General features: G+C 38.3%; 1 protein-coding gene across 3 annotated transcripts in view; it reads left to right on the plus strand.

Moving 5' to 3' along the window:
- cdh4 (cadherin 4, type 1, R-cadherin (retinal)) overlaps positions 1 to 23,342 on the plus strand; it is a 251,683-nt gene that overhangs the window by 198,495 nt on the left and 29,846 nt on the right. For all 3 annotated transcript variants that reach the window (XM_081357558.1, XM_081357560.1, XM_081357559.1), the window contains 2 exons: positions 7,257 to 7,401; positions 14,167 to 14,339. In XM_081357558.1, coding sequence (XP_081213684.1) covers positions 7,257 to 7,401; positions 14,167 to 14,339 — 318 coding nt within the window. The remainder of the gene's footprint in view (positions 1 to 7,256; positions 7,402 to 14,166; positions 14,340 to 23,342) is intronic.

The raw sequence follows: 23,342 nt of genomic DNA on the forward strand, positions 1-23,342 counted from the left end.
TGTTGAATTGTCACAAGTGATGAGTATGCAACTCCCAATGCTTCAACTCAACTGGGGAATCAAATCAAACAGCGACCCTGCCCCCTTATGTTTCTGCCTGTCACCCCACCTCTGTCACAAGCAGGGCTGCCAGCCAGCCTTCCCTCTGCCACATCTTCCCCCGACTGTCATTCACTCACACTCTCCTAACACAACACATTGCTCTTGATTCTCACGGTTGTTCCTTACAATTATAACTGCCTCTTTATCTCAGCAGTTTTGCAGGAAGTGTCAATAGGCCCTTAGTATATATTTAGATGCTATAAAACGAGGTCTTCTCTGTTTGCGGCTCCTACTTTTGACATATGCCTCCCTTTCTCTCTCACTCCTTCTCTTTTCTCTTAACTCCCCGGTCCATTGAGCAGTAGATGATGTGGCACCGCGCGTCTACCTATCAGTCTAAATTACGGCTAGGCTTGTCTCACCAGGTGTGTGCGTAAGTGTGTCTGCATATCTGAATAAGTCAGCACCCGCGGTGGTTAAGTTAGCGGCTGTGTGTGTGCGAGTGCATACATTTTCTAAAAGTAGAAAGCTGCCTATGGAGGTATGAGACTGTAGGCCGCCCCAAAAGGTAGGTAACTAATTATGCTGTCTCTTAAGATACGTCGTTCGGGCCAAAATCAAAGATCGTTCTGCATAAATCCTCTATGGAGAAGGCAATGCTAGAATGCATTGTGGCATGCTCAGTTAAAAAAAGAAATATTATACATAATGTATGTATATATAATATTTATAATATATACTCTACCGGTCAAAAGTTTAGGGTCGGCAAAAATTTTTATATTGTTGAAAGAAGTCTCCTATCGCCATCTCTTATGCACTTATTTGATGATAAATTCAATAAAAGCAGTACTATTGTAAAATATTATTGCAGTACAATTTTAAATAATGCAAATCATTTATTCCTGTGATGGCAAAGCTGAATTTTCAGCAGCCATTACTCCAGTCTTCAGTGTCACATGATCCTTCAGAGTCTAAAATGCTGATTTGGTGCTCAGTTGTTATCAATTATTATTGGTGCTCAATTATTAATAAAGGTTATTACTGTCGGTGTGACACTTTTTTAGCATTTTTTCTTTTCTTTTTGATGATCGAAAGAACAGCATTTATTTGAAATAGAAGACTTTGTATCACTATAAATGTCTTTGTCACAGTTCGTGGTAGACAACGCAGACGAAGATGAAGAATGCGGTTCAAGGATAGTATTTAATGATAATCCACAGGTATATCCAAAACAAAGCAGAAAAGTACAACATAACATAATGGACAAAACGGATAAAACAAGAGAAACACACATGAACTTAAATACCAAAGATAACAAGGTATACACACCTGAACTGAATGACAAATAATAAGGTAACCGTGACAACAAAGGGTTAGCGGCAGCTTAAAGGAGAACTCCGGTCAATTTTAACATTGAGCTAATTTTTTTTGTAAATTTGAAGTGCTGTCAATACAGAGAACAACGACAAAAATCGGAGTTGCCTACACCATGTTATCCTCTTTTTAAAATTTGCACCCTGTTGACTTCAATGGGGCAAGTTTTAAACCAGCTTTTAGCCTCTTAACATCCTTGATGTGTCATTACAAGTGCACAGCTAATGTGAGTGATTCCTTCAGAGTGATCACGGGTGAATCTGACTGCAGTAGATGTGAAAGATATTAATAAAAAATATGTTATTTCAGCCAGCGCACATACCTGTATTTTCTTCCTGTTTTCGGTCGAAGTCCATAGTAATCGATTGTCGAGTTCACGCGCGAGATCATAGGTGACTAAACCTATGCGTGTGAACTCGACAATCAATTACTATGGACTTCGACCGAAAACAGGATGTAAATACAGGTATGTGCTCTGGCTGAATTAACATCATTTTTATTAATATCTTTCACATCTACTGCAGTCAGATTCACCCGTGATCACTCTGAAGGAATCACTCACATTAGCTGTGCACTTGTAATGACACATCAAGGATGTTAAGAGGCTAAAAGCTGGTTTAAAACTTGCCCCATTGAAGTCAACAGGGTGCAAATTTTAAAAAGAGGATAACACGGTGTAGGCAACTCCAATTTTTGTCATTGTTCTCTGTATTGACAGCACTCCAAATTTACAAAAAAATGAGCTCAATGTTAAAATTGACCGGAGTTCTCCTTTAAATGAAGGAAACCGAGAACTAATGAATACCAACTAAAAGTCTATGAAAACAAAACTAAGACAAGAAAACTGAATGTCTGTTACACTTGATCAATTTAACGTGTCTTTGCTGAATACAAATAATTAATGTATTCATTTGAATAATTTCAGAAGGATCATTTGACAGTAATAGCTGCTGAAAATTGCAGATATTTCACAATATCATGCGTTTTACTATTGTATTTGTTAATATATATATATATAAAAGGTTAAATTATGAATATAAAAATGACACCCTGTTTTATACCCTGCACCCCTTTCACTCGTTCATGTATTATGTTTATTATTTATGTGTTCATTGATGATTAGTACGGTTTGTATTTGTATATATATAATATGTATTTCTTTTTTTTTTAATATTGGCAGCGAGACAACTCACTAGGGTTTGAAAGAGAGCTAATGTTTATGATTATGAGTGTTTATGAGTGTAAATGCATGTTTACGTTCAGGTAGACACTGCTTGCAGTCAGTGAGTCAGGACGATAGGCGTATGAGCACTGGTAAGGTTAAGTGGTCCCTCGGGTGTTGTGCAGCCCCTCCGTTACTCACCATAATATGAGTATCCATATGATACCTTATATCTAATATATGTTCGCAAATACCACTAACTAGTGCAGACAGCCCAGATTTATACAGTACCTATTGCTTTTTAACATAGGAGGAGGCCAATTCAATTAGAGCCTTCTTGAGTAGAATACAATGCTTATTTATCAGCACATCACAAGGGCCAGAATTGGTGTCTCCGGTGCTGCAATTGATCGCAGTCATGAACTTAAAGGACAATCCCCCTGGAGCAACCTGAGGTTAACAATAGTGATGGCTCATGGTTAACAACAATTGTGTTAACAATAGTGATGACTCCCACATCACAGGAACCAAACCAGCTACTGGATGTTTAAAGCTGACCTACTCAACATAAAATGAAAATATATGTTTAAAGTCAACATAATATTAAAATGGACTAGATTTACTTTCATAACGCTTACAAAATACTGTCATAATGTGCTCTTGTTGTGTAATATTCACCAATGAATGTCATTGAAAAGTTGGTTGCTCTTTACAGTACATGTACTTACATGTACTTGCAGTGTACTTACCTAAGAAAGTACTGGGTAAAATAAGGTAACTACATGGGTTGAGGTTAGGTTTAGGGGTAGGTTCAGGGTTAATATCTAGTTATCACCCAGTTATTGCAATTACTCTAAGTACATACAGTAGTATGTACATGGGGAACTGGACTGTAATATAAAGGGATGCCAAAAAGTTTGTTTTCGTAATACATTAGCATTAAAAAGTTTGGGGTCAGTAAGATTAAAAAATATATATTTTCAGCATAAGTCTTTTCTGCTCACCATTGCTGCATTTATTTTATGAAAAAGACACATTATTACAATTTAAAATAACTATTTTTACATATTTTACAAATACATTTTCTAATTTGATGGCAAAGCCATTACTCCAGTCTTCAGTGTCACGTGATCTTTCAGAAATCATTCTAATATGCTGATTTGGTGCTCAAGAAACATTATTACTGCAGAATATCGTATCAATATCAATATCGTATTACTGCAGAAATTAATACTGAATCTCGATGTTCCTGTGTATAATGTATGGAGCAATGCAACCCTCTTATTTGGGATGTAATTCTGGTGAGGGATTTTGGGATAATAGTTTTATTTAGTGCGTGCACATGTAATTCTGTAGTGAATAAATTCCAAGAAGAGAATTTTGGAGCTAATCCAGCCTTAAACCTTTCCTCTATCCCTCTCTTTTTTTCGCTCTCGGTCTCTTTCTTATGCGATCTCTTGCTCTTTTGAAAGTGTGATACATTTTTTGGAGGATTCTGATTAACAGAAAGTTCAAAATAGTATTTTTATAACATTATAAATGTATTTACAGTCACTTGTGGTCAATTTAATGCATCCTTCCCGAATTAAAGTATTATTTCTTAAATAAATTAAAAAAAAATCACTATTTTACATTTTTACATTATTACACTGATGTAATAATTTTCCCTGCCACTTTATTTAACAGGAGAAGTGGCATGAATGTACAGAGTTACATCTCCAACATTTTTAAACATTATGGAAGCAATATAGGTTGCAAATGCTGTTTTTCATGTTGACATAAACCACTGGATTTTTGATTGTTAAACCTGCATTATGTAAATTCACTTTTAAGTCTTTCTCAAAGTTTCTCCATGATTGACCCAGAACTGTTAAAACCTGTGAATGGCAAACAAGCTCCAATGTCTCAAAAGCAAGGACATTTTGCTAACTGTATTGATTGTGTTTTGTTCATAAGTGAGTCTTTGTAATAATGACCACTTTGATAATATTACAGTTTTTCTCGATTGCTTATACACATTTCTTGAAACTATGCCTCATATTCTCAAAACAGTAAACACAAATCCATAACGTCTCGCCCAATTCCCCAAACATCCTATTTTCAGGTCAAAATGAAGCTCTACACTCAAAACCATTCACTCTTGCTGAAAAACCAAACTTTGCCCTCACACTGGACACACAAGCCCTCAAAATCACACACACTACAACATAGTCCAACACACTGGTGCAATAAATTCAAAACAACATTTCCAAAACTGGTAAGTTATGTTAATTGTGGTTCCCCGCCTCACAAACCTTTTCACATGATGAACACAAAAGACACAACCAGTGGATACACTGGCACATTTTTATTCATTCATGTACTACACAGTACAACACACACACACCAAAAAAAAATTATATATTTTTTTTACTCTCTCCTCTCTTTTTTTTTACAGTATTTACTTACTTACAGTAAGATGTGTGTGACCATCATATGACAGTAAAAGAGCACACACAAAACCTTATTCTATGTGGAATTGTATTGGAATGGTAAAGAGTGTTAGTAGGTGACAGGAGGGCCTCGATCCACTCAAGGAGACAATATGATGAACACGTCTAAGAATGTTCCACGTATGGTTGAAATACCATCATTTGCCTAGAAAGATAACATTCTGGGAGTCAAGACTATAAAGGATGAAGGATGGCCAACCTTCACTGTTACACTCTGCAGACACTCTGTGTGACTGTACGACTGCTGGCCTTTTCTTGCAAGAAAATAAACCTCATCGAAGACTATTGGAAATGTTTGTCTTTTATTCAGTGATAGAATTCTGTTTGCCACCACACACCTCCTTGAAGGTTCTCGAGGCGACGGTAAAGTGACTCAAATTTGGCCTTACTCGTAGCCCAGCCTCCCTCATAGTCATACCATTGACAAAGACATGGGCAACTAGAGTGGCTTGAATTTCATCTGAGACTGCTTGTCTTCTTGTCCTTCGTCGTCGTCGTCCTCCTCCTCCTTATCCCTCCTCGATCTCTTCCTTCATGTCTTTCTGGATCCATTGTTCCAAAACTCAATAAACTGATTTGGGCCCCTTTATCTATCTATTGAAGGATCTGATTGATGTGTGTTAAATTTTGACTCTTAGTGTTTCCACCTGGGTAATTGTGTGCTAACTGAGCTGAAGCTGTGCTGACTTGAGTGAACAATATTGAGTGCTAGTGCTTTATACATGACAACATGGTGTAGGCAATGAGAAATGAAGGGATTTGTGTGTAGAGTTTTGCAGTGACAGTTCAACAAATTTGACTCGTGTCAAAACAGGGAATAGTGTTTATAGTTTAGTGAAATGGGTGTGCTTTTTGATAAATGGCATTATGGTTTTGAAATTTTAGTTCAAAAGCCTGGTTATAGTGTTTAAGCAATCGAGAAAAACTGTAATGATAATGATAATGATGAAGGGGTGCTGTGGGGGTACACAACACTAAAAAACCTTAGGAAACACTGCCCTATGCTCAAAATGACCATGGTAAATGTGCTGCAGGCATGAACACTGACCCTCTATCTCTAGTTTTCCCTCATTTTGTGAGTTTTCAATAGTTTTTCTTCACTGCCCACAAGTCTCCCACCACTAGAGTGTGTTGCAGAATTTAAGAGCTGATGGCTTTGACACAGTGGCAAGAGAAGAAAATAAACAAAGGGATAAAGAACTAGAGGAGGATTCTTTGTTTCTCTGCCCATCTCTCTCTGTCGCTGTCTAATGTTTCAGTTCTGTCAGCTAGCATGTTAATAATGCCATTAAGCCACACATTTGCAGTCCGCACGCTCCCGTGGGTCGACAGATCAAAGATGCAGTGTCTCAGCCACTAACAACAGACAATCTCACACATATCTACATGCTCACACTCTCTCTCTCTCTCACACACACACACACACACACACACACACACACACACACACACACACAGCCAACCCTTGCAGAATGCTAAGCACAGCAGCTGAGGAAACAGATTTTCCTGTTGTGCGTCTTTATTTATTTGTTTGCTTGACAGTTAGTTTTGCCGTGCACAACAAAAACCTGTCGTCTCGGGGCAATATTAAATGAGAGCTTTTGGCGGCAGGTGTCATATTACTGCAGAAATGCATATAGAATCTCGATGTTCCTGTGTATAGCGTATGGAGCAATGCAACCCTCTTATTTGGGATGTAATTCTGGTGAGGGATTTTGGGATAATAGTTTTATTTAGTGCGTGCACATGTAATTCTGTAGTGAATAAATTCTAAGAAGAGAATTTGAAGTTAATCCAGCCTTAAACCTTTCCTCTATCCCTCTCTTTTTTCATATATATATATATATATATATATATATATCGTATGTATTTTCTTTGTTTATTTATTTTTTGTTAAGCTAAACATCTCTCTTCTTCTGAAAGTCCTCTGAATTATAACTCATGGATTTCAGATAGGAACAAGGCAACACCGTCCCAACAGATCCCGTATCTAACTTGTATGAAATATGAATGTAATTTCCATTCAGTGCCTCCGCCGAGTACGCTGAGATCTTAAATGCCTCTGAGTTTCTTAAATCTGATTTAATATCAGTGCTGTGCTTTCCACAGAAGCCTCTGCAGAGGTGAAGTTATGGGCAAATTATGAATTGTTAATTAATGTACTTTTATTGTTGTCTCGTCCACAGCTCAGAGCCCATGCAGTGGATATTAATGGGAACCAAATGGAGCCTCCTATTGATCTGTTCATTTATGTCATTGACATGAATGACAACAGACCCGAGTTCAAGAACCAGGTCTACAACGGATCAGTCGCTGAATGGTCCAAACCTGGTACGTATCCACAATAAAGGTCATGGTAATGATTATACTCTTGATGATGGCAAAGTTGTGATGATTTGTTCAGTTTATAATTTCATTTCTTATGTCATCAAGGAAAAGCATTTCTGTCATGACAGCTCTCGGATTGTTTGGCATGGTAATGGGTATGACAGTGTTGATAAGTTTGGTCTCGGTGGAATAGATCTGCTATGCCTGCTGCTGCTGTAGGTTATTGCTGCTGCAGATTCAAAACAAGTACAGGACTTGCTGCTGTCAATACATACATGACACGCTGCTGTGAGCAAGTAAGACATGTTGTACAATATAGCGTACATGAATTACCCACAGCAGATCTACAGTATACAGGTGGAGCTGGGGAAGGTGGAGGGGTTCTGAAAGTGCGCTGCACTGCTAAGCAAATGCTATCCAAGTATTTTAAGGTTGAGTACGCGAGCTCATTGGCTACTGATACAGCAGGAACCAATCAGCCTAGGGCTGCACGATTAATCGCAATTTACATGTAATCGCACTTAAATCGATTTGGCTTATCGCGATTTTGAAATCGCAAAGGCTGAGATTATTTGTTATGCGCAGCTTGTCAGTTATGTACGGCTCTCTAAACGCTGCTCCATCTGAAAGCGTTGTGAGTTTGAGTCACTTATAACGTGCATTTGAAAAAGCAACACGCGTCAAACATCTTTCCAATTTCGAGGATCATTTATGAACCTCTTGTCCAACAAAAGACAACATTTAATAACATGCATTTACTCCAAACTCACTTCATAACGACAGTTGAGCATCCTTCTTACACAGAAGGCAGTCATGTATTTATAAGTCATGTTTAATCAAAGCGTTTCAATCTTCTGTTTATTCAGCTACAGCGATAGGGATTTCCTGGAATGATCATAGACAGTAAAAGAAATGGACACAGCGACCCCATAGACTTCAACGGAGAAAAGTGAAGCAAATTAGAAGCACTCACTTCCTGATGGCTGAGCGTACTGCGCAGACTCAAACTGAGCTTGATGACGTAGATGTGACGTGGGCAACCTGTCTGACAGTTGTAAGTCTTCTAGTAGCTGTGCCAAGAGCAATCTGAATCATTCCCTTCCGAATCTTGCAGAGACGGAGAGCGTGAGTAGGAGCTGTCCATGAGCTAGGAGCAGGAGCAACTTTATGACTCTCTATGGGCTTCTCCCTTAACTTTATCGGACTTTATGCCTCCACGCCCATCTATGATAGTTTTATGATAGAACTTTGTATAAGGTAATGATGAATTACATGAATTACAATGCTGGTAATGAAATTGACTGAAATCATCATCACCAGCTTATGGCATCATTTCATATGGAGGTTTAATATACATTCTATTTTTTGTAATATTATTTGGTTATAATATTTTGAGGTCACACGCACATCATATATATATAATGTTGTTGTTGTTGTTTTTTTTACTTTTTTGCAGTATTAGTTCATGTTATATATAAAACTCATATATAATTAACTTGTGTTTATGTCGCTCAAATAGTGTGCTTGCCCAACTACAGATAAACTAGTAGCCAGCCAAACAAATGACCAATCCTGAGTGGCGATGTCACTACACGCACTCTACCAGTACCGTTATATTTCACAGAATTACGGCCTGAAAACCGTATAATCGTGCCGTGCCTAACCAGTCTCAAATGGAAATATAACTGGAACCATTCTGTACCGTTCTTAGAACCGTTTGGCTCAATGGTGGAAAACTGCTAATGAATGATATGTTAAAATGTTGATTATGGATTTGTGTGCACAGCGGACAATAACAGGATATATGCGCTGATTGGTATTTTTAAGATGCGGTATGAGATTAGGGGGTATGTGTCAGATTATTATTATCATGTAATAATTCAAGATGGGAATCTTATGCTTTCCCTTGATGATTAATTGAAAACCCCATCTGAATCCCCCCTTTCTGTGAACGCTTCTCTGTGCTCTTTGAACCAGCGTTCCCGTTGTGTCTTAACAAACACAGGTTCAGATTCTTCCTTTATTCTCCACCTCTTCGGTTTGTTAGGCATCAGAGTCGACTGGCTGAGCAGCGAAAGCATAGACTATGAGTCAGATTGGGTCTAACTTTTGTAATGTTATGGCCCAAATAGCTTGCCTCTGAGGACAAAACTTTAGTCTTTATTTTGTTGAGCTCTCCTCAAAGAAAACTTGATTCTCATGGGAATTCATAAACAAAGAGAAAAAGAGCAGCACAATATTTTCTGTTTCCCTTCAGTAGAGCATGGGTCTGCTCCACGCCAAACAAGCACTGTAAATTATCCATGGAAAACGGATGTGTTACAGGCTGTTCCATTATCCCTCTGCTGTCCATGCTGACATCCTCCATGTTTTATGTGAATTAAATACATGAAGTCCTGGCGAATTTAAGCTAAACTCCGCTCTCGTCCCTCGCGAGACCACAGTTAATCTCATTGCCTTGAAAATGGCAATGCCAATATTGCCTGTTGATCTTCTGTGATCACAAGGATTTAATCACAGCAGATGTTTTGTATATTTTAAACGTGAACGTTGAAGGAACATGTTTATCAGTTTAACTCACCAAGGGAAGCTTAGACCAAACAGATGCTCATATCAGAGTGTCTCTGAAGTATTACAGCGGATTTTCCATCAGCCCCTGCACTACAGGCCACGTTCAAAGAGGAGCATGCAGGGAAGTGTCCTTATCACCAGCCACAGATGTATGTGAACTTATCAGATCAATTCAGCTGAGAGATCCAACTTTAAATGATACATTACTGATTTCAGTGCCAATGTAATACCTATTTGGAGGTGCAGACACATAGAGTAATTGAATTGTGTTTGTTGCTGCCTAAACACAAGTAATCACCCAATTACTACGCATTTAGAAGACTGATCCAATTTAAGTTTAATCCAATTCATCGGTGATTCAGACCTGGATCAAATTAAACTGTTTAGTGTGAATCCAGCCTTTTTTTTCCTTGAGTGCTGATGCATTGGCATGACTGCAAACTAAAAAGTCTAGTAAAAAGTAAGTTAAGATTAATTTGCACTTCATGTCAAGTCAGACTTTTATTTTCATAAAAAAATGTGTGTAGATATGGAAATTAAATTGTGATTCTCTTACAGATCCTAAATTTTAATGTTGATCCTGTCGACTTTCTTAATTCATGTTTCTGGTTTATTTTGAAAGATTAATTCCAAAGAAAATTGAATGACATTCACCAATGTTTGTTTTGTATTTATTTGTGTATTACTAAGGCTGGCATAGAGTCGACTACCTCAACCGCTTGTCTTTCTTAACACACTTTTTTTAAATGTTTTTTTTACAATACATATAAGAGATGTAATTGTTGCAAACATTGGGCTGTCAATTAATAAACACTTGTTGACACAAACTATAAAAAAAATTAACAGTAACATAAACCACGAGTAGTTGACAAGTAACCGACTAGCAGAAATCAGTAGTTATTGCAAGACAAACATTGGTGCATGTTTTCTCATTTTCTTTCAAGATTCTTTTTAGGCCGAAGTTCTATCCTACATTTTGTCTCCATTTAACTATTTGCTCTAAAATACTTTTTATTATGATAGTAAAATGTGTCGCGACATAATATATGGAAATCGTGAGATAATATTACAACACCAGAACAGAACATGGGCTTGGGATCAGTGTATTCAGAAATAAATATACATTTTGGTTCAGATAAAGTGATGTGGATATTGTGGAATGGATGTTTGCAGTGTATTAAAGTTTAGTATTCTGTAATGAGGAACAGAATATTCACAGTCCAGACTATAGCAATATAAATACAGGTTTTTTTTTCAGACTTATCCTGTTTTAGTAACAACCTATGAAGCAGTTAAGGCTGTTCTCACATTCTCAAAGACATAGAAAGTTTTCTTGTACTTTTCATAATAATTAACCATAATTTTCCCTGTAGAAAATTTGCATGCCAAAAAGTCAGCTGCACCACGCAATGATAGTGTTCAGAAAACTGGTGTTTGCGAGCTTGAGGAACTGCTCTAGCCAATTATCCGTTGAAATGATTTCTCCAAACTATTTTGTTGTTTTGCATTTTACTGGCCTCAAAAATCAACATTGATCCTGCCTCGTATTTTAGTCACATGTATCCTTGTTTACTTTCCTTTCTGTTCTCCTGCCTAAATAACTAGCGACAAGGGGATATTTTCGCTGTCTGTTGCAGATAAAAACAAGCCACACCAAAAGGGCGGCACGGTTAGAAAATGTAGTTTTCACACTTCCAGCTCACACAACCGATAAGGAAATGTGCTAACAGTGGATGATAGGACGCTACTCAACACTCAGCCTCAGACAGCTGGCTATAGGGGTTAATTAGGCCCTGACGTCCGCACGCGAGAGAGAAGAAGATAGAGCAAAAGTGAGCGCTGAGAGGAGAGAGGAATGTTTCAATCAGTTTAATGGACTTAAAGTAGGCGTCTGCCTCTGGCTCTTTTTTGCAGGAAAAGTCATTTGCCTCTTCATAGTCCTCAAAGGACTCCATATGGCTACGGCCCCGACAAAACAGATTTGCTTTGAAAGGCTCACCGTGAGGGTGGTGTGAGACAGTGCTGAGTGTAATCTGCAGTGGAAAACGGAGTGATAACAGCTTGGAGGACTGGTTTAGTCTGGCTAGCAGCTTGTCTCGGATGGACAGCCATGTATAGAGAGCTTTTATGTCGTATTTTCAATGTAAGCACGTTGTGATCCAGCCGTACCGTAAGCGAGTGAAAATTTGCGACTGAGTGGCGGCGGGGTTCGAGAAGAATACTTATTTGCACATCAGACAGCCTTGAAATGGGAAAAGATTGGAAAGGATAAGTTGCTTTTAACCAAGCCGGCGCTGCAAGGGTCGGTTTCCATTCTCAGGCTGGTTATGTTAAACTTGTTAAAACTAATGACTCCCCAATTTCTTATATACCTGTGAAAGAGAGAGGCTGCCGACCAGCATGCGTCTAATGAAAGGAGGAATTTTGAGCTTCAGTGGTTTAAGTCGAAAAGCAATTACAGCATTGAATTAGTTTTCAAATTAAAAAGCAATTGAAAAGGCCCAGGGGTTAACTGTTTCCTGCATGGTCATCTCTCTCACTTTTACACATAAAGAGCATTTAATCCCGTTACAGAATGGCACTCATTGAAAATTGAAGGCGACAGAGTTGACATGCAACTCTTTTGTCTTCTTCATCCCTCCGCATGTGCTCGCTCACTCTCTGGTTGTTCAAAAATTGATGTAGCCCTATCAGAAGAGGGCTTAATTGTTTTTCTTCTCCCTTCGCTCATTTCTTCCTTTTCCTCTTTCTCATGGGGCGTAGTGACAGATTCTGCTCTGAAACTTAATGAACTTTGAAATAGAACTCTCAGCCACAATTATCCCCTCATAGGTGTGTTGTCACAAAATGATGACACTATCTCCGCACAATTACAGCTGGGCTGGATAAACCTGCGAAAGCGCGAGGTCTCGCGCGAAGCTCAACGTGCGGCCGCTCCCCTCGGACCGGCTTTCTGGGTCAGCGGGGCCGTTAATATTAAATGACAGAAGTGACGGGAACACAGGAGCGACAGAATGACATTAACACGGAATGACAGGGTGACATTTTGCCCACGTCGCAAGGAGGTTTATCCTCTGTTTCCTCTATTTCGAGGCCCCTAATTGCTCACTCACATTTGAGATGGTGTGAGACAAGCTCTCAGAAATCGATAAACATTTTTAGGGGACTAATGGCCAGACGGACCCCCAGCCGCATCATCCGGCACCTGATGCCTCACACTCACGCAAACATATTTCACACTGGTGAGTGTTGATTGCTGTTTTTAAACATGCGACTTAGAACAAATAGAGGCAAGGGGGAGAGGCTTTTAAAGTTGGCACACAATTTTTTATTTTATTTTTTTAAGTTGTTTAGCCAAGACATAATTATTCATTTTAAACTCCCCACTCTGATTGCATTTGGCATATGATCAAACAATGAAAATTTTATTTTAGTTGATGATTATGCCCAAAATAATGAAAAAGTGTGTCAAAACAAAATAAACATTTAAAAAAATGTAGAGACAAATATGAACAAAATAAATCATGATGGTGTGTGTGTTATGGCAACAACATATATTGATGATATGAAATACAGATTCTCACGTTACATATCAAGTTCACCTAGAAAAATGAAATATAAAAAGATATATATATATATATTTATATATATATATATATGAACATTATCATATAATTAATAATTTATACATTTATAATGTATTTAATTTATAATCATTATTCATTTAACATTTTAATTTGAATTAAATATCGGGCGGGGCTTCAAATAATAACAAATAAGCCTATAAAAAAAAAACTTAAAATAATAAAAACTTCAACAGACATTTTTATCAGTAATTTTGTTTTGAGTTTGACACTGCCCTCACAGGTCTGATTGATAACGAATGTGATGGAGGTGAGAGAGGCAGACGGACCCTCATTAACTGAGCAGATTTTGTATGGAGAGCAGAATCAGGGATGATGAAGAAGAGACAGCTTAGGTGAGAAAGGCCGCGTAATCAGATGTGACGTCTGGACATTGCTCTGACACCGGGATCACCACACACATTTTTTAATCACCGATCAAATAGCCACAGCTTGTGCGTGTTTTTTCTTAGCGACTCGGACAAAGAAGCACAGCTGCTTTGTGACAGAAACTGAGCGATTATGCATGCGCTAGTGTTTTGATTCACGCTTGTTTACCTCTCTTCCTCTGCAGGCACTTCTGTAATGCAGGTTACGGCCTTTGATGCCGACGACAGCACCACGGCGAACGGGCTGGTGCACTATCGCATCCTGAGCCAGACGCCTCACATCCCCATTCCTAACATGTTTACCATTAACGGAGCCACAGGAGAGATCAGTACCATCGCTTCAGGCATCGACAGAGAGGTTAGTCTCATCTTTTGACGTACATGTAAAAGCAAGAATGCTTCCAAGAACCTGCTTACCGTTGATTAGTGTGTAATGGGTTTGGCGTTCTCACCTGGTAATGGATTTGAGTGTATTACTGTACATATCATTCCAAGATTGTTTGTCTTGGCCTCACATTTTTGCCATCATTCTGACTAAATGACTTCTCAGCTATGGTGTGTCTGAGCATACTTGGTGTGGATGGTCCCTAGTCTCCTGTGAACAACATTCTGAAGAGACACTCTTGCGCTATTACAAACAGTGCTTTTAGAATCAACTTAATGATCAGCCTGTCCTTCAAGCTGTCTGTGACCTTTTCAAGTTGAAGAGCAGCTATTTGCCCTCCCAGAACACCCCATCAGAGCAGGACAACAGCTACAGCTTCAATGACTAGGATGCTGAAAATGCTGCAATTATCGTGGCAGAATTTCAGTTGGCATACTGTCCTATGTAGTCAGTGGGTTCTAACCCAGCTAACAGGAAATGTTCTCAGATCTTCAGCTAACATTCTGGCAAGTTATATGCATGAACAAACGTTCCTCCAGTAACATTAATATAACGCTCTTTCAAAGTTATCTGTTCTTTAATAACGTTCTCAAAATGTAAGCACAAAAACATTATTTTTACATCATTCATGGAACATTTTTTCTTGTTGTAGTTGGATGTTATTCTTTAATTGTGTTATGCTACTTGTTTTAGAATGTTCAAAGAACATTTAAAGTCCCCCTGTGGCTTTTAATGTTTATATGTCTATGTGGTGTTTTTAATAAACTTTAAGAAAAAAACATTTTTAAATTCATAATTTAACACTATTGATGAGTATTTTCTCCTTAAAACTGCAGTGAACCAAAGACAGTCTCAAAAACACAGTTTTAAATCGCTGGTGTTTCTGACGTCACGAACCATTCATGTCAACGTGTGATCATCAACAAGTGGATCTCTGAGCTGGTGTGAGTGGGGGCGGGGCTCATTTGCATATTCATAGAACCACTTATACTAAATGAGGCAAGTGTGTAGAGTTACATTCAAGCTATGTTAAGGCAAGATTTTTATTTTTATTTTTTTTCAAGGAAAAAACGTTTAAATATGTAATTTTGGTGATCAAAGGTGAGTTTTAATGGATAAAATGATTGACGACAGGGGAACTTTAAAAGTAACATTCACACAATGTTTGCAAAATTATAAAATGGAATATTCACACAGCCAAGACAAAACGTTTATAAAACATTTATAAAAAACTGGATGTTTTGAATGTTCAGAGAAAATTCTGAAATAACGTTTTCAGAACTTAACGAGAACGCTAGCAAAACGTTCTTAGAACATGTTTTTGTTAGCTGGGAATGTACTGGGTCCATAGGATGACTTGAAAGTATTTTAATTAATACATTATTAGTAATATATTAAAAAAATATAATTTAAATCTAGATTAAAATTAGAAAAATAAACATATACAATCAAGATGTAAACTGTCAAGGTATTTATTTTTTATGTTCCCTCAATAACTATTGTTTTTACTTCAGAACATACAATTCTATATTACAGAATATAAAAACTTCTGGAATCACAAAATTAATCATATAAATTAAACTAATTAACCACATTAAATCATTCAATATTTCAGTAAAAATATTTTAAAACAAGCAGTTATGTCATAATTACAGCGGAAATACCAGAAATAGCTTAGTGTAAATACTGTGTTGGACAACGGGGGCCTTTGAGTCAAAAAGGTTGAAAACTACTGGTCTAATATTGTTTTGGACCCCATTTACTTTCATTTCATCTTTTTCACCAGTTCCTCAAAATCATACAGGTTAGGAACGACATGATTCGAGACGATGCTATGGCAAAAAACTGCTTTTATTATCCACAAAATTTATCTTAAATTTAAATTATATCCATATAATTTATCTTTTTTCTTATTGAATTAAAGTATTTGCTTGATTCCCCTGATAGTGTGTATGCCAGAATTGTTTCAATTCTGGGTTTTCTAGCTTGTCCTCTGTTGCACAACAGAGTTATGTACATGCTCTCGAGTCTTGTTATACTTAATATTTCCAGCCCCTCCTAGAATTAATTCAGCTAATCACTGGAGTCTTCTTAGTGTGTCTGCTTTAGAATGCAGTTGACTTCATTTTCAATACATGCATACACTCACATACCCACACAAATGAACTCTGTGGGTCATGGGAACAGCTTTCCCATAACTCATCTAAGTCTCAGAGCCTGACCCTTCCCACCAGACGTGTTCCTCACCTTAACCTCTTCATTAATCCCTCTCTCTATCTTGCACACACACACTCTCTCTAACAAACACAAGCGCACACACAGTTGTGTGCTCCTCCTTAACCTCCCTCTGCTCCGCTAATGAGCAGGGTCATTCAGAGGTCCATTCAATTTATCCCAGAATGCTTAAGCGGACCGGCGGGGAAGTCTTTCAACTTCCCCTTTATCTCTCCTTCCTACGTGATCCCTTGCTTTCTCGCCACAGATTCTAGTCTCAATCTCATTAGCGTCATATTAAAATATTCAAACATTTCTAGTTGTAGTAACTGGAGACCGCTTTCTCAGAAGTATTAATTTTATGACAAATAGTGCTGTTTGTCAAGTATAATAATTGATGATGATTATGAAGGTGGTGATGACGATGATTATTCAAGTGTATCAATTGTAGCTATTATTAATTACACTTTACTGCCAGGACTCTTTGCTATATAAATACTTTTATTTTATAGTAGTAATAGTAACCGCGACAATAATAATAATAGGAATGATTATTATTATTATTGCGGTTGTTGATGTCGTTGTTATCAGTTATACTTTAGTGCAAAAATTATTTGTTAGAAAATGAATACTTCCATTTTATAATAGTCATGATAAAAACAATAGGCATTATCATCATCATCATCATCATCATCATCATGAGATTAGCTATTATCAGATACACTTTAGTGCCAGTAAAGTAGATTAGGAAACTTGGAAAAAGATGTGTTTTAGGAAGCTAAAAACTTTCTGACAATTCTGAAAAGGATAAAAATATTCTTTAATCATAAAGGTCTTTGATGGTACTGAGACCCTTAGAAGACCAGTCATGAAAAACTAGATCAGAACATGATGGTAGAAAAGAAAAATGGTTCACTATATGGAAGCCAGAGCTGATGGTCTGATTAACCCCAAATTTTTCTAAATTGAACCCATATTTTAAGAGTATTGGCCACTACTAAACTGCCTGAGACATTTTTACTATTTACAGGAAGCTGAGAGTAAATCATCGAATGAAGGGAGAATTTTGAGGCTGACAATTCCATTCGGGCACAAACAGGATGTTCAGGAACTCTTGAGGAGTTGGTCCAATTGAAAAGCTTATTGATATTACAGGCCCAGTAATACTGTTGAAAATTTGGTAAAGCGAGACACCGCTTGGACTTTGGGAGTTCGAGAACCTTTCGCCTTATCCGTGCACATTTGCTGCCCCACAAAAAAGAGTTAGTTGTCTGATTTAGAATGACAAGTTAATATGACCAATTAATAGCTATGTTGGAAGAGAGGAGCATCTCTCTACCTTATATATCTACCTTATAAACATAAATAAAGATAGCTGTGACTGAATTGGTGATAAATACTCCTAGATATCTGAATCCTTCCTGAGCCCACATAAAGGGGAAAGGATGTCAGGAAAGCGTCTCAGCTGCTAAATTAATAGGGAACAATTTGCTCTTTTGAAGATTCAATTTGTAACCAGAGAATTTGACAAATGATTTAGAAATCACGAGGATTGGCGGTAACGATGGAAATGGGGTTTGCTATATATAAAAGAAGGTCGTCTACATGAAGGGACAGTTTATAAGAGGTTCCAGGTTTACTTTTAATATTAATATTCAAACAATTAAAACAGTTGTTGTTGTATTGTTATTAAATTACCTAATGAACATCAGTGGCTTGTATCAAATCACTGTTAGTGGAGTTTTATTCAAATAAGCTACGATTTTCCCTTGCTTAAAGGCACACTATGCAAGATTTGTACCTTAATATAACAGCTTTGAAATCATTTCGATGGTAAACGAACTCATAGTAGGGCGAATCATCCCGATAGCAAAACAGGGGGATTGCGCCAAATCTCACGAGAATCACGACTTGCTTTACGGCACGACGTCACATCAACAACATATGAAGCAGCCTCTATGGAAGACACTAGCTTGCATTTCAGACGTGAATCATGGCGACGAATAAAACGAAGAAAGCGCGGTCGGAAGAGTGCAGAGACGGCTCTGCTTGAATGTTATTTACGACAGTAGCTTTACTCCACAAGTACTCCACGGAGACTCTAGGGGTTGCTGTTTGAGAACAACAGAACTGCATAGTGTGCCTTAAAGGGGGGGTGAAATGCTATTTCATGCATACTGAGTTTTTTACACTGTTAAAGAGTTGGATTCCCATGCTAAACATGGACAAAGTTTCAAAAATTAAATTGTACGTTTGAAGGAGTGTTTCTGTTCCAAAAATACACCTTCCGGTTTGTCACAAGTTTCGGAAAGTTTTTTTCGAGTATGGGCATGTGTGACGTCAGATGTAGCGGAATTTCCTCATACGGGTCCTAAGGGCACTTCTCCGGAAGGACGCGGGTGCGCGCGCGCAACCGTAGACCAGAGCGAGAGACGAAAGCAGTACCTCATCAAAGCGCTATGCTCGGCTTTAGGGAAGTCAGTGTCACCAAAGAAGTGGGTTTTTGGTTGCCAGGGCAAGACAGCCCTGCACAGATTCCCAAAGAACCCGGCATTAAGGGACCAGTGGATGGAGTTTGTTTTTTCAGAGCATCAACGGAGGTTGTGCAAGACTGTTTGTTCCCTGCATTTCGACGATGATTGTTTTATAAACAAAGCCCAGATCGACGGATTTGCAGATCGTCTAATGCTTAAGGATCGAGCAGTCACAATGATAAAGGTTCCCGGTCGTGCGTTGGAACCGGGCGGTGAGTAAAACTGCTTCAAATGTCTCTGTGTGTTGTTAGCTCGGCGCGTAAGCACAGCTTTAGCTTCGCCCACACGGCCCGCCTCCAGCCGCTCGTTTTTTTCCGGAAAGACTCGAAACAGCCTATCTTTCTTTTATAAATATAATAAAACTAAAGACTTTTTGGAGATATGAAGGATGCAATACTACTCTACAGGTACTCAAGATTAACAGGAGATTGAGTGAAAATGAGCATTTCATTTCTCCCCCCCCCCCCCTTTGCACTACAGTTCTATTATAGCCGTCATCATTATTCCTTTGGCATCTTGTTTCACTTGGCGCATAAAGTTCTCTACCCTTCATGCCACGTTAGATGACGTTTGCTGTCATCTCAAGATTTGCTATTTTCTCTCTGACAAGTTATCATAAGTCTATACCTGGAGCAGTGACTCCTGCTAATCCAATGACTAAGACAGACTGAGAAGGTCTCTTCAGGAGCATGAATGTGGGTCGTGGTGCTTACTGCAGGCAGATAATCTGTCCTCCTCTCAGGACCAGAGAACGACCCTCATTAATCTAATGCTCTCTTCCACCTGTGCTCTCTAATTAGAACTAGGACAGTCTTATGTGTTTACAAAGCCACATCGCAAATGGAACATTTGGAAGATTTTCAACATCACATTCTCTGTCAGTAAAGACATTGTTGGACGAGACTGAAAGGAACAGTTCACCCAAAAATGGAAATTCTGTCATTATTTACTCATGTCGTTCCAAACCCACATAACTTTTTCTTCCATGAAACACAAAAGATGATGTTGTTGGACAGAATGTCCAAGCTTCTGTTTTCCATACAATGATGGTGGATGGTGATTTATACTAACAAGCTCCAAAAAAAGAAGAAAAAAGTAAAAGCATTCTAATTTTCACAGATATAAATGATTACTACAGGCTTGGAACAACATGGGGTTGAGTAATACCAAAAGGGGCTGAGTAAATGATGACAGCGTTTAGTATTTGTGAGAACTATCGCATTTAGTATTTGTGTGAGTTATACATACACTGTACACGACCGTTCAAAACTTTTATTCAGCAAAGATGCATTAAATTGATCAAAAGTGAACATTGTTAATGTTACGAAAGATTTATATTTCAAACAAATGCTGTTCTTTTGAACTTTATATTCATCACAGTATCCTGCAAAAAAAAAAAAAATGGTTTCCACAAAAACAATAAGCAGCACTGTTTTCAACATTGATAATAATGAAATGTTTCTTGAGCTTGAAATCGACATATTAGAATGATATCTGAAGGATCATGTGACACTGAAGACTAAATTGCTTTTTAAAATATATTGAATTAGAAAACAGTTATTTTAAATTATAATAATATTTAACAATAGTAATGTTCTGTATTTGTTCTCTTACTCTTTGTCCCTTACTTTTTGGTTGCGTTGTGAGCATTTGCAACACGTGTTGCAAACTGATGAAGATGTTTTCTTAAAACTTAAGAAGTTTTCTTCAGTCGCAGCACGTCGGCCACCAACTGCGTCAAAGATTATGGAAAACAGTAATATTGTTAAATAGACTAAGGCATTGTCTGTATGTCCACTTAGTGTTTAGATTAGTGGTCTTACCTGAATATGCTCTCCCATTTCAATGTTGTACACAACAGGCAGCGCATGGGAGATGGCCAGCTGTCTACACACATATACCCATCCTAACATTTACCTCTCTCCATTTCCATCTGTCTCTCTCACGCACACATTTTCCCATCAGGAGTGCAATCCTCCGCCATCAGTACCTGTAGACTAATTGGAATATTTATGCAGTAATTAGTGGGTTGAAGAAGCCTGGTGCAGTTGCTTGCAATGGTGTGAGTTCACATTCACTTTAATGTCACACACATCTGATAAGGTCTGAATACCAATTACCCTCTCACACCGAGACCCCATCACCTCTACACACCTCTTAACCTGCTTGCCATCACCTGTCTGATTACAGGAGCTAACAAGCAGCCCCTCTCCCCGTCTTTCTGCACTGCATATGCCTTTTACTGCAACTGTCATCTTGTATTATGCCCCTCATGGAAAATATGTCCATCTTATGCACTTTGCAAGCAGCCTTCCCCGTTTCTGTCTCTTTCCTCTTTAATAGCATGAATCTATAATATCATACAGGAATTAAATGGAATTGGTTGTGTGTGTTTTAATGGGTTTAGGAAAGGCATAATTCTACTGATAGAAGTTAAAATGAATCATTTATTCACCCTCATGACATTCCAAACCCCTTACGGCTTATTTTCCTCTGTGGAGCACGAAAGGAGAAGTTTGGAAGAATGTTCATGCTCTTTTCTATACAATGAAGGTGGAACTGTCAAGCTCCAAACGGACAAAAAGCATTCGCCAAAATAAAAGTTTGATGATGTTTGAGAATGAACAGTGTGCGACAGGCATAAATATCGGTATTGTAATTTTACTGTTGTGCTGTTTTTATTTATTTTATTTTATAATGCACTATTACAATCTTATTTTGTTTAATATTATTTCTTTATTAATAATAATAATGGTCACATTTTAGATTAGAGTTCCAGTTCTCACTATTAACTATGACTTTTGCCATATATTTCTTTTTATAATTCCAAGTCTTTTGAAGTCATATGATTACTTTGTGTAAGGAATAGACTGAAATTTAAGTAAATTGCTTGGAAAAGAGTCCAATATATACTTATTTGGTATTTTTTAATTATTAGCATTAGCCGATACGTTTTTCTGTTCAACCAATAAGGACAACCAGCTTGGACAATCTGTTATAAACCTCTCCTTTTGTGTTCCACAAAAGACAGAAAGACATACAATTTAAGATAAGAGGATGAGTAATGATGGATGTGAGTGATGGAATTTGAATTTATAGCTGAACTATCCCTTTAAATCCCATGGTGCTATTTAGCTTAATGTAGCATAAATGTTCTTTTCATTTTTCAGATGTCATGATGTATCATAATGTTAAGTCATGGATTTGAATCACATAAAATCAAAGCGCTTAAATGTTCTGCAGCGCTGTATCTTTTGTCTCTGTGTGTGTCTGTATGTGTGTGTGTGTGTGTGTGTGTGTGTGTGTGTGTTAAAAGCCCTGCATGTCTGTTTCAGCAGCTCTGTGAATCTGTTCGAGCCAGATTGTCCAGGCTGTTGCTTTTCATTACCTTTCTCTTGTCTCTGCCAGAGGCCATGTGGTCTGTGTGCGCATGTGTCTGTGTGTGTGTGTGTGTGTGCTTGCCTAGTTGTGTCAGGTCTGGGTTAGAACGTGTCCACTCTGCCTCGCCTGATTATGGAATCGATTAGTGTGTAGTGTGTGTGTGTCCCAGTCATTCCCAGATGATCCAAAGCTTCCTGTATGTGGGAGATGAGGAGAATCATAACTTCTGGTTGCACTCTCTCTCCACTTTCATCTCCTCCACCGTCGCTTTCCTCCTCACCTTCCCCTTATCACCTCTCCGCTTCCCTTCTCTCCCGAGGGAGCGAGTGATGTGTCGGGGAGAGGTGAGGTCAGGGCCCGTTGGGCTGTGAAATGCTCCTCATAACGGTCGACTCAAGCGTGTGAGAGTCTGTATGGATGAAACTCGTCTCTCGTTGGATCTATCTCAAGTCGGCAAGATTCTGCCAGCTGTCCTGAGGTGTAATCGCTTTACATTCTCTTCAGGACTGGAAATGTGTTTAAGCTGGTCTCTTGGTGTCACGTTCCCTTCCCCGCAGCCAGCTCTGTATGAAAAGTGTGCGAGATTAATTACACACTGATTTGTTTCTCTTGTTCTCTGCAGAGCATAACCAGAGGAGACAGTATTGATATTTCATTACGGTGTTAATAAAGGTCAGCCGCTATTGAGCTCTCATTAATAGAGCCGAACTGGGCAATATTAACGAGAAGACGCAGGTTTTAATGACTCTCAGTGTGTGTCTGCGACACTCTGCAGTTCTTTAAGTGCTTTGAAACAGCGAGCCAGTCCCTGACCTGTCTCTTAAATACAACTACCTGAGGGAGAGAG

The sequence above is a fragment of the Scardinius erythrophthalmus genome (genome assembly GCF_964197995.2).
Source record: "Scardinius erythrophthalmus genome assembly, chromosome: 25".
NCBI classification, from domain to species: Eukaryota; Metazoa; Chordata; class Actinopteri; order Cypriniformes; family Leuciscidae; genus Scardinius; species Scardinius erythrophthalmus.